Source organism: Thalassophryne amazonica, chromosome 16 (genome assembly GCF_902500255.1).
Source record: "Thalassophryne amazonica chromosome 16, fThaAma1.1, whole genome shotgun sequence".
In the NCBI taxonomy this organism is placed as follows: domain Eukaryota; kingdom Metazoa; phylum Chordata; class Actinopteri; order Batrachoidiformes; family Batrachoididae; genus Thalassophryne; species Thalassophryne amazonica.
The window spans coordinates 36,161,717-36,174,897 of record NC_047118.1 but is presented as its reverse complement, the minus strand read 5'-3'; the positions used below and the strand labels follow the sequence as shown (position 1 = coordinate 36,174,897).

Below are 13,181 nucleotides of genomic sequence, written 5' to 3'. Positions count from 1 at the left end.
AATGATTGTGACAAACTTTAGTGTTACATTATTGTAATTAGGTTATTTTATTTATTATGATAAGTTGTCTATTTACTGTAATTATATTTAAGATAATATATTGTTCAATTTGACATTAAAATTTACCTTAGCAATAAAAAGCCATTAATGTAGTCAACCTGTGTGTTGAAATTTATACACATATATAACAATTCAGGAACAGTTAAAGCTAATATCTCACAGAGCAACGAATGCTGACAGTGAATTATGGAATTATTTGAAGGTTGCAAATAGTTTGCAAACTTTTTTGTCACAAAGAAATTTATTAAATAAAACAAAAACAATAACCAACCTAATTATTTATACATCATTCTATTATGTATAGGTCTGTGTATTCTACGGTGCATCCAGAAAGTATTCACAGCGCTTTTCCACAGCAGTTCTTCCATATTTTGTCATCTTACCTTGATATTATGTCCAATATGGATAAAATTATTTTCCTCAAAATTCTATACACAATACCCCATAATGACAATGTGAAAAAGGTTTTTGAGATTTTTGCAAATTTATTAAAAATAACAAAAACTAAGAAATCACTTGTACATAAATACTCACAGCCTTTGCTATGAAGTTCAAAATTGAGCTCAGGTTCATCATGTTTCCACTGATCATCCATGAGATGTTTCTAGTTTAATTGGAGTCCACCTGAGGTAAATTCAGTTGATTGGACATGATTTGAAAAGGCACACACCTGTTTACATATAAGGTCCCACAGTTGACAGTGCTGCCCACCGATCGAAACTGAGCAATCGTGGGAGAAGGGCCTTAGTCAGGGAGGTGACCAAGAACCTAACGGTCACTCTGTCAGAGCTCCAACATTCCTCTGTGGAGAGAGGAGAACCTGCCATCTCTGCAGCAATCCACTATGATAGAGGGAGCAGAGGGAAGCCACATGGCAACCCAACTGGAGATTGCCAAAAGGCACCTGAAGGACTCTCAGACCATTCACTCTCTCACTCATCATCCTCAACCACTTACTACAGTTAAGGGTTGCGGGGGAGCTGGAGCCTATCCCAGCAGTCAAAAAGCGTGAGGCGGGGTACATCCTGGACAGGACGCCAGTCCGGCACAGAGCCACATAGACAAACACACACACCCACAAACACACACACCCACAGACAACCTAATGAGAAACAAAATTCTCTGATCTGTTGAGACAAATATTGAACTACTTGGTGTGAATGCCAGGTATCATGTTTGAAGGAAACCAGGCACCATGAAGCATGGTGGTGGCAGCATCATGCTGTAGGGATGCTTTTCAGCAGCAGGAATTGGGAGACTAGTCAGGATTGAGGGAAAGATGAATGCAGCAATGTACAGAGACATCCTGGATGAAAACCTGCTCCAGAGCGCTCTTGACCTCAGACTGGGGCGACGGTTCATCTTTCAGCAGCACAATGACCCTAAGCACACAACCAAGATATCAAAGGAGTGGCTTCAGGACAACTCTGAATGTCCTTGAGTGGCCCAGCCAGAGCCCAAACCTGAATCTGATTGAACATCTCTGGAGAGATCTGAAAATGGCTGTGCACCGACACTCCCCATCCAACCTGATGGAGCTTAAGAGGTGCTGCAAAGAGGAATGAACAAAACTGCCCAAGGATAGGTGCACCAAACTTGTGGCATCATAATCAAGAAGATTTGAGGCTGTAATTGCTGCCAAAGCTGCATCAATAAAGTATTGAGCAAAGGGTGTGAATACTTAAGTACATGTGATTTCTTAGTTTTTCTATTTTTAATAAATTTGCAAAAAATTAAATTAAAAAACAAAACCATCTCTTTTTTCATTATGAGGTGTTGCATAGAGAATTTTGAGGGGAAAATTATTTCATCCATTCTGGAACAAGGCTGTAACATAAAATGTGGAAAAAGTGAAGCACTGTGAATACTTTCCAGATGCACCATATGCTGGGTAATCCATAAGAACGATGTTTGAAAGGAGGGTGGATTGTAGTGGGAGCACTGGGGTATCTGGTGATTGTATGTCAATGGGCTACATGTCTCGTGGGTCAGGCAGGAAAGCCCCTTAGCAGAATTTTACTTAGGGCCCTAGAGAGGCAAGGATCAGCTCTGCCCAAATTAATTATTTTGTCCCCATTAACTTAAAAAGTTGGCATAAATTTTACTTGTCAATTTGGATTCACCTAATTCAAGTGTTACCAATCAAAGCACATAAAGTTGATCCTACAATTCTCTTTTAGGGTAGGGATGTCTTACAATGCTAACTTCACAATACAAGTGCTGTGTTTACCCAATGCCATAGTATTTAGATGATAGTTATCCTTATTTTAATACTTACAAATACAGGGGCTCAAACAAGTCATAACAGCACCTTTAACCCTGCCTTCATAATGTAGAAATATGAAACATACACACAGAATAAAGATTAGAATGGGACAGAGGAGCACACAGGAAGCAAACTCACAAGGTGTGCTGGGGATCAACATGGCAGGACAAAGACCATCCTTCAGGATAGATGGCACACCCTGAAAAGTAAGACGGTGTGAAAATTCTAAAGAACTCGAATTGTAGGGAGTGATAATAAATACACACACACCCAATAAGGCTAGAAAATTCTGTCACAGTAACAACAACGAAAAAAGAGAATATAAGCATGACAGTCATCTCACCATCGTATTTGTTACACCTTCCTTGCAGAACTCCTTGTAGTAGTCAAAGTCATTTCTGTCAGTGTAGGCTTTTAACAGTGTCATGAACTTATCGGGGCATTTTTCCACACACAACTAAGGGAGAAGCAAATTTTTTTTTTAGCAGGACATCACCTTGCCACATGCAGAAGTATTCATTGCAGGACCAAAAATTAATATGACGGCATAACTTGAAGCATTAATAGAGGAAAAGAAATACACGCCTTTTCTCCCCAACATTAACTTTTCCCCAAACCAACAAACAATAAAATGCTCATAACACAAAAATTACAAAATATGGGAGTTCACAAAAGATGAGAATAACTGTTTTTCGAGCAATGCTGGATGACAGAACTCTGTTGCGCTATGAGAATGTAACTATTTTCTCAGGCATCTATGTGCTGGGAAAATAATACCAAGACCAATACATTTAAGACAAAACCCTGAATTTTACTTTGCTACAAAAAAAAACAAAAAAAAAAACAACCCACAACAACATGTCCATGATGACATCACAGAATTCAAACCTGAGTGGTAGGACACTGAAACTCCAGCAGCACCATGGGACTCGCACACTTCATGATGTTGAAGTAGAACAATAGTGGCTTGTTCCTATTGGAAGAATATTTCCATACAAGCACAGTAGGTCAGTGGAAGATGACATTTAAAAGAAAGTCTCAGTAAGAAAAGGGGTTATCATACAACTAAATCCATAAGACTTACGCAAGCGGGGTGCCGGAGTGTCCACAGAACTGACCCCGGCTGTCTGTGGGATAGATCACCTTCCTGGGGTCACCCTGAGTCCAAGCTGTGAGAACACACAAAAAAAGGAACGATAAAGGAGTTACACCAGGAATTGGGTTACATTTAATGTTTGTAATGTTAAGCTTGATGTTATGTACCAGTCTGCCCTACGTTTTGTAACAGATGCCTCTTTTCATACACAGCATTGTAATTTGTATTCTACTGTTAACTGGTCATCTTTACAAAACTGAAGTATATGTTTATTATAAATGTCTATCTCCACCTTATCTTAGTAATTTATTGCAAGTTGTTATTACTCCATGCACACACTCAGCCCAACCCAAAATCAAATCAAAATATGGAGAACTATCCTTTATTTATGCTGCAGCAAAAGACTGGCATGAGATTTAAAAGGCATTAAAACTGAGCACCTTTGTGTCGAAAGGAATTTTTAAGCATGTTTTAAAGAATCTGCTGGCTGAAACCTGCTCATTCTTTGGCTAAAATGAAGTAATTAGTGTTTTTTTATCTGTGTGTATGACTGAAAATATTGTTTCCTACTAATTTTACAGTTGTAAACCTGCTTTGTTGTATATACTGTAAAAGTGTGTTGTTTGATCCACTTTTGTGATTTACCTCTGATTCTCCCTGTCCGCCAGGTTGTTATTGTAAATAAGAATTTTTTCTTAATAACTTACCTGGTTAAACAAAAAAATTTGCACATACATACATACGAGGTCTATTAGATAATAAACCGACCCCTTTTATTTTTTTTTTTTAACTATATGGATTTGAATGACATGCGATTACACCAATCATGCTTGAACCCTCGTGCGCATGCGTGAGTTTTTTCACGCGTGTCGGTGACGTCATTTCCCTGTGGGCAGGCCTTAATTGAGATGTGGTCCCGCCCTCTCGGCTGAATTACTTTGTTTCACACGCTGCTCGAGACGGCGCGCGTTGCTTTATCAAAATTTTTTCTGGACCTGTGAGGAATATCCGAGTGGACACTATTCGAGAAATTAAGCTGGTTTTCGGTGAAAAGTTTAACGGCTGATGAGAGATTATGGGGTGTTTCTGTCGGTGTAAGGACTTCCCACAGAGCGGGATGTCGTGCAGCGCTTCCAGGCGCCGTCGTCGGCCTGTTTCGACCTGAAAACATCCTAATTTAAGGCTTAATTCACCCAGGACGTCGTGAGAGAACAGAGAAGATTCAGAAGAGGCCGGCATGAGGACTTTATGCGGACATTCCACTGTTTAAGGACATTTTTTAATGAAAGACGTGCGCGCAAATTGTGTGCGCCGCGACAGGAAAAACACCTCCGTGTTGAAAACCATTTGTAAAATTCAGGCGGCTTTTGATGGCTTTCAACAAGTGAGTAACTGAGAAATTGTTTAACAGCTTGGGCATGTTCCAACTTGCCCGTTAAGGTTTCCAACGGAGGTGTTTTTCCTGTCGTGACCCCCCGCGGTCGGGTCCGGCCCGAAATGCGACTCTGCCCGCACGTTCTTTCATTACAAAATGTCCGTTAACAATGGAATGTCCGAATAAACTCCTCATGCCGACTTCTTCCGAAAGTTCTCTGTTCTCTGATGACTTACTGGGTCAACAGAGCCTGAAATGTGGAAGTTTTCAACTTGAAACGGCGAGACGTTGCCGCCTCGAAGCGCAGATCGCCGTCAAGCGCCGTGGGCCGTCCTTACGGCGACACTACCAGACCAAAATCTCTCATCAGCCGTTAAAATTTTTACCGAAAACCAGCTGAATTTATCGAATGGTGTCCACTCAGTTGTGCCTTACAGTTTTGAAAAAATTTTGATCAAACAAAGCAGCAGTCTCTGAGCCATTCCTAAACAATGGAGAAAAAAGAAAAAAAAAAAAAAAAAAAAAAAAAAAAAAAAAAAAATCGACGAGAGGGTGGGCGACTCCTCACTCAAAGACTGCCCACAGGCGAATGACGTAACCAACAGGCGTGAAAAAACTCTCGTATGCCCACGAGGGTTCAAGCATGTCTGATGTAATCACACGTGATTCAAATCCATATGGTTTTTGAAAAAAATAATAAGGTCGGATACTTTTCTAATAGACCTCGTATACAAAATAAACTCAACTACAGTGGTGTTTGCTTACCAAGTATTCCAACTGCAATATAACCCAGTATGGCAACAATGAAGAGGATGCAACATGCAATATCCGTGCAGCCCCTGAAAGTCACAAAGCAGAGAAAAGGCTGCAGGGTTAAAAGAAACTGTGTATTCACCTACACAATCCAAAAGACAGGGGTAAAAACCTGACATCTCTCTCACCTGTTATGGATTGGGCCCTTGAATGTGGGGTCAAATTTCCTTGGGTCACCTAAATAGAAAAATGCAAATTGTGGCAGTCACATAATAGTGAGCACTAAGCACTGAGATGACTAAAACTTGTGTTTTTGCAACAGCAATGCAGAGTGTTAAAAACAGGAACACACCAGTGAAATGTCAGGATTAGGTGGTCTTGAAACAATAAGAATTCTAAAGATAACTTTGGCTTGCACCCAGCATAAAGCTGCCACATTTACAATACAGAGCCAATTTAAGGTTAAAGTAGCAGTACACCCCTCGCTCCCTCCATTCTGTCCATTCTTCTGTCACATGACTCTTCCCCTCCGGGCAGACACGCCTGGCAACAAAACAAATTCCTCCCTGGTGACTAAGCAGAAAGCCAGCCCCATGTGAAATAAGGAGCTGTCATATTATGCATAAGCCACCAGGGTGGGGTGGCGGACCCAAATAATTTACTGCATTACATTTAAATTTGACAAGCTATAAAATATTCAATTATATCCAGGATTTCAGGGCAGAACTTAGATTTAAAATATTGCCACAGTCCATCACCCAAAACAGCATTTACAGATTTAATCGTTATTTTCTCCAAATGCTGTGGCTTTTAAGGATTTGCATGTGGAAGGAAATGCTTCTAGAAAGAAATACTAAAAGTTCTATGTCAATTAGGAGTGAGTAATGAGGGGTAAATTTTATGTGCTTTCTGTTCTAATGGGTACTGCAGTTTTGTCTCCACAAATGTGTTTGCAAAGTTCACAATTATTGACAACCAAGAGCTGAAGAGAAAAAAGTACATTAAAAGTCACAATGGGCTCTCTGGGGAGATTCTCAGTCATCCAGGTTGTTAGATAATAGCTGTGCTAAGTCCTTATTTTGTTACTTATCAAGTATTTGCTTTTGCTATCTGATTGGAAGTCTCTGGGATCTGGTTTAACGTTTAAACATAACAGTTAAATTTTACTTCCATCAGTTATGTCTACGTTTTAGATACAGGGAGGACTCCCCTTATCTGTGAGAGCCAGTAACGTTAGAAGTGCGAGACTAAACTACACCCACATTGTATAAAAAGTGTTGTATGACCCATTTTCTGGGCCTTTCACAAGATGGACACTGTCTGTGAGGGTCCCGGTCCGGTTTTCATTGTGACCTTTAATAAATCCAAAATGAGGAATACAATAGTTTGGTTCTTGTTGAGGACAGTAAATTACATAAAGAGCAGGGACAAATTACAAAGTCATGGTATTCACGTAGGCCAAGTCAAGTCAACTGGGCATTTCTGGTTTTATTTCCTTGAAAACGCTTTGCTCCTCATCCAGAAAAGCTTCATCAGTTCAGTTAAAGTTGTGAGAGGTTCTAATATTTAATCCTCTGTTGGGTCACTGATGTTTCAGTGATGCACAAACTAGCCCTGCATAAAAACTACACAAAAATTAAATTCAGAGTATGCAGGTTCTTGTTCCTACAGGACCCATTACCTTTGGCAGTGATGTAAGTGGGAAAGGCTCAAGCCTCTCTGTTTACATACACAACAAGTACCATTTTCACAAAACTTTATGAAAACTTTGGCTGAGGAATGATTTGACTAATCTAGCATTAAACCTTTTTTCTTCCCTTTTATAACTTCAGACATTTTTCAAGAAATTAAAATTTTGAGTATTTCTAAAATCTAGACTTGGGTGTACAGGTGAATATACAGAATGTTGAGATTTATTTGCGTAACATCACGACACGTATACTGATCAGTGGTGGAATGCAACTAAATACATTTACTCAAGTACACACCTGAAATACTTGTGTACTGTCCTGCTACTTTATACTTCGACTCCACTATATCTCAAAGACAAATATTGTACATCTTACTCCACTACACTGATCTCTCTTCTTTAGTTACTACAGTATAACTAATAAATCAACAAAGCTCCATTGGTGCAAAGGGGAAATTCACAAGCTAGTCAGCAGTAATATATAAATAAAATAACTCCATGTTTACATGCTGCAACATTAACATAAACATAAAAAGATACAGCAAGATTTTTTTACTTAAATGGGCCACTGTGCATAATGAGTACTTTCATTTTTGAAACCAAGTACATTTTCAAAAAAAAAAAAAATAGTAATAAAAATACCTCTACACTTTAACTTGTAATACATTATCTCAACACAGCCTTATTACTAAATTTACTTAAGTAAAAGAAAAAAACATTATTTTTTTTTTGCACTTTTAGCCAGAGATTTTGTGATGAGTCCAATTATCTTTCACAAATTCTGGTGATGTCCAAATAACAGACAAGGGACAACTGTCATGCTTGTTGGCTGAATGTCACAGCAGCAAATTCCACAAGTAAGTCAATGTCTCTATTATTTGGAGACTGTGGACTTGATACTAAAGCATGAATGACCAACCACACCTAATCAATAAAACCATATTGTTGTTGATGGAAGTAGCAGAATGTATTCTCAAATATGTAGCGCCATGTCATCTGCTCAGAATCCGTCAAATGTTGCCCAGTGTATTTCACACCACAGATAGAAAATGACCAAAAACATCCTGCAAAGCAAAACAAGAGCTACTCAAAGCAAAGAAATGGAATATTCTTCAGAGGCCAGTCAGTCACCTGACCTCAACCTAACAGAGCTCTTACTGAAGACAGAACTAAAGGTACAAAGACCAAGAAACAACTGAGGGAAGCAGCATTCACAGCCTGGCAAAGTATCTTCAAAGAAGTGAACACAACATTTGGTGATGCCCATGAGTTCCAGACTTCAGGCGGTCACTGATGACAAAAGGATTTTCTTCAAAGTATTAAAATAAGCTTTATATTTATGTTAGTTGAAAGTTTACACTTCATTCACATTTTGATTTTTTTTTTTTTTTTGCCTTTTTTAAATTGTCTCTGTACACCACCACACTTGAGTTGAAATGACAGTCAAAAAGTAAATGAAGTAAATATAGTGTGGGTAGATACACACAAAATACTCACTCACTGGACTGGATTTCCATCTAATAAATATATGTAGTCCCAACTAAATGAAATTATCTTACATGGATGTGCTTTATTTGAGATGGTGCTACATTAGATGGAAATCCTGCACATTATTGAACTGAGTTCATGCAATAAGGTTTTGTTTTTTTTTTTGAGTGCACATATACATCTCAGGGCTTTCAACCAGAAGTTTTTCCCAATTGGTTTGTTCAGAACAGAAACAATATTTTAATGTTTCCGGTTTTGGGTTCCACCCTAAATTTGACATTCAAAAAAAAAACAAAAAAAAAAAAACAAAACTTCCAAAAATACATAAATATGTATAAATACAGTTCCAGAACTGCTTAACAACGTTCCATGTCAGCTGTGGGACACTGAAAACACTGTATATGCCAGAAGGTGCTGTAATGCTCCCACAAAAAATCAGAGAAGACAATAAAGTGTATATAGCGGGCAGCAGAAGCCTTTCTTTAAGAGAAAGGTCCGTGCTGATCACTTGAAATAGACATTGTGTATTTAAAGCAAAGCAGCGTATTTCTTGTATTTTTTAAAAAGGCATGGTGCTATGTTGCTCTCAGCCTCACAGAGAAGCAAACCCACTGCTGCCCATTGTTCTGGCTCAGCAGCTAAGGCTCCAGTCCTCACTTGACCATTCATACAGTTCAACTGTTTCAAATAAAGTCTTAATCTAACCCGTTTCATCATTTCAGTTGGATTCATCATCACAGCCTCACAATAAGAGGTTCTCATTTTGGAAGATGACATCTGGGAAATAGTTTATTTCCTTCTCGTGAAATTACTGAAGAAATGCAGCATTTTTAAAGAAATCCCTCAGTGTTTTTCTGCACTGGGTGTGTTTCTCAGCCTGAACCAGAGAACTCTAGCACTTTGTCCCATCAACACCAAGAAAAATAAGTTATTTTAAAAGTTGAAATAGATTCCCACCAGCATTCAGCCATCTGACTCATCTACAGCATTCTGCTTGCGATGGAAATAAATCCCATTTCAGAATCAGAATCACCTTTATTGTCATTGCACAGCAATCAGCACAACGAAATTTGCTTGTGCATCCTCAAAAACAATGACCACCCTCACACACACTCACCCATACACATATTTCAATAAATATTAAAAAACATCAGGCGATTTGGGGGACCTTTACTGGGTCTTCTTCTTCTGTCAAGTGTATTGGCAGTTTGCAATCCGATATAGTGCATTACCATCAACCGTTTGGGTGCAAAGCATGAATGGAATCGGACGTCCTCACGGAGTCATTGTAAAAGGAAACCTTTTCAAGAATGAAATAAATAAAATGTATTAACCAGTTACCATTATTTTAAATAAATAGTTCTGAAATACAAAAAACAAAGCTTTCTGGTTTTCGTTTCACGAACTGGTTCAAAACATATACACACACACACACACACATATACACACACACACATATATATCAATCAATCAATAAATTTTTTTATATAGCGCCAAATCACAACAAACAGTTGCCCCAAGGCGCTTTATATTGTAAGGCAAGGCCATACAATAATTATGTAAAACCCCAACGATCAAAACGACCCCCTGTGAGCAAGCACTTGGCTACAGTGGGAAGGAAAAACTCCCTTTTAACAGGAAGAAACCTCCAGCAGAACCAGGCTCAGGGAGGGGCAGTCTTCTGCTGGGACTGGTTGGGGCTGAGGGAGAGAACCAGGAAAAAGACATGCTGTGGAGGGGAGCAGAGATCGATCACTAATGATTAAATGCAGAGTGGTGCATACAGAGCAAAAAGAGAAAGAAACAGTGCATCATGGGAACCCCCCAGCAGTCTACGTCTATAGCAGCATAACTAAGGGATGGTTCAGGGTCACCTGATCCAGCCCTAACTATAAGCTTTAGCAAAAAGGAAAGTTTTAAGCCTAATCTTAAAAGTAGAGAGGGTGTCTGTCTCCCTGATGTGAATTGGGAGCTTGTTCCACAGGAGAGGAGCCTGAAAGCTGAAGGCTCTGCCTCCCATTCTACTCTTACAAACCCTAGGAACTACAAGTAAGCCTGCAGTCTGAGAGCGAAGCGCTCTATTGGGGTGATATGGTACTACGAGGTCCCTAAGATAAGATGGGACCTGATTATTCAAAACCTTATAAGTAAGAAGAAGAATTTTAAATTCTATTCTAGAATTAACAGGAAGCCAATGAAGAGAGGCCAATATGGGTGAGATATGCTCTCTCCTTCTAGTCCCCGTCAGTACTCTAGCTGCAGCATTTTGAATTAACTGAAGGCTTTTTAGGGAACTTTTAGGACAACCTGATAATAATGAATTACAATAGTCCAGCCTAGAGGAAATAAATGCATGAATTAGTTTTTCAGCATCACTCTGAGACAAGACCTTTCTGATTTTAGAGATATTGCGTAAATGCAAAAAAGCAGTCCTACATATTTGTTTAATATGCGCTTTGAATGACATATCCTGATCAAAAATGACTCCAAGATTTCTCACAGTATTACTAGAGGTCAGGGTAATGCCATCCACAGTAAGGATCTGGTTAGACACCATGTTTCTAAGATTTGTGGGGCCAAGTACAATAACTTCAGTTTTATCTGAGTTTAAAAGCAGGAAATTAGAGGTCATCCATGTCTTTATGTCTGTAAGACAATCCTGCAGTTTAGCTAATTGGTGTGTGTCCTCTGGCTTCATGGATAGATAAAGCTGGGTATCATCTGCGTAACAATGAAAATTTAAGCAATACCGTCTAATAATACTGCCTAAGGGAAGCATGTATAAAGTGAATAAAATTGGTCCTAGCACAGAACCTTGTGGAACTCCATAATTAACTTTAGTCTGTGAAGAAGATTCCCCATTTACATGAACAAATTGTAATCTATTAGACAAATATGATTCAAACCACCGCAGCGCAGTGCCTTTAATACCTATGGCATGCTCTAATCTCTGTAATAAAATTTTATGGTCAACAGTATCAAAAGCAGCACTGAGGTCTAACAGAACAAGCACAGAGATGAGTCCACTGTCCGAGGCCATAAGAAGATCATTTGTAACCTTCACTAATGCTGTTTCTGTACTATGATGAATTCTAAAACCTGACTGAAATTCTTCAAATAGACCATTCCTCTGCAGATGATCAGTTAGCTGTTTTACAACTACCCTTTCAAGAATTTTTGAGAGAAAAGGAAGGTTGGAGATTGGTCTATAATTAGCTAAGATAGCTGGGTCAAGTGATGGCTTTTTAAGTAATGGTTTAATTACGGCCACCTTAAAAGCCTGTGGTACATAGCCAACTAACAAAGATAGATTGATCATATTTAAGATCGAAGCATTAAATAATGGTAGGGCTTCCTTGAGCAGCCTGGTAGGAATGGGGTCTAATAAACATGTTGATGGTTTGGATGAAGTAACTAATGAAAATAACTCAGACAGAACAATCGGAGAGAAAGAGTCTAATCAAATACCGGCATCACTGAAAGCAGCCAAAGATAACGATACGTCTTTGGGATGGTTATGAGTAATTTTTTTTCTAATAGTTAAAATTTTGTTAGCAAAGAAAGTCATGAAGTCATTACTAGTTAAAGTTAATGGAATACTCAGCTCAATAGAGCTCTGACTCTTTGTCAGCCTGGCTACAGTGCTGAAAAGAAACCTGGGGTTGTTCTTATTTTCTTCAATTAGTGATGAGTAGAAAGATGTCCTAGCTTTACGGAGGGCTTTTTTATAGAGCAACAGACTCTTTTTCCAGGCTAAGTGAAGATCTTCTAAATTAGTGAGACGCCATTTCCTCTCCAACTTACGGGTTATCTGCTTTAAGCTACGAGTTTGTGAGTTATACCACGGAGTCAGGCACTTCTGATTTAAAGCTCTCTTTTTTAGAGGAGCTATAGCATCCAAAGTTGTCTTCAATGAGGATGTAAAACTATTGACGAGATACTCTATCTCCCTTACAGAGTTTAGGTAGCTACTCTGCACTGTGTTGGTATATGGCATTAGAGAACATAAAGAAGGAATCATATCCTTAAACCTAGTTACAGCGCTTTCTGAAAGACTTCTAGTATAATGAAACTTATTCCCCACTGCTGGGTAGTCCATCAGAGTAAATGTAAATGTTATTAAGAAATGATCAGACAGAAGGGAGTTTTCAGGGAATACTGTTAAGTCTTCTATTTCCATACCATAAGTCAGAACAAGATCTAAGATATGATTAAAGTGGTGGGTGGACTCATTTACTTTTTGAGCAAAGCCAATAGAGTCTAATAATAGATTAAATGCAGTGTTGAGGCTGTCATTCTCAGCATCTGTGTGGATGTTAAAATCGCCCACTATAATTATCTTATCTGAGCTAAGCACTAAGTCAGACAAAAGGTCTGAAAATTCACAGTAACGACCAGGTGGACGATAGATAATAACAAATAAAACTGGTTTTTGGGACTTCCAATTTGGATG

At 38.8% G+C, this 13,181-nt stretch overlaps 1 protein-coding gene across 4 annotated transcripts in view; it reads right to left on the bottom strand.

The window, feature by feature from the left end:
- Nucleotides 1–13,181, bottom strand: part of LOC117528117 (choline transporter-like protein 2) — an 82,329-nt gene that overhangs the window by 33,875 nt on the left and 35,273 nt on the right. For all 4 annotated transcript variants that reach the window (XM_034190680.1, XM_034190677.1, XM_034190679.1 and 1 more), the window contains 6 exons: nucleotides 5,739–5,787; nucleotides 5,563–5,636; nucleotides 3,411–3,495; nucleotides 3,215–3,299; nucleotides 2,670–2,783; nucleotides 2,465–2,525 (listed from right to left, as the gene is read on the bottom strand). In XM_034190680.1, the coding sequence (XP_034046571.1) occupies nucleotides 2,465–2,525; nucleotides 2,670–2,783; nucleotides 3,215–3,299; nucleotides 3,411–3,495; nucleotides 5,563–5,636; nucleotides 5,739–5,787 (468 nt within the window). The remainder of the gene's footprint in view (nucleotides 1–2,464; nucleotides 2,526–2,669; nucleotides 2,784–3,214; nucleotides 3,300–3,410; nucleotides 3,496–5,562; nucleotides 5,637–5,738; nucleotides 5,788–13,181) is intronic.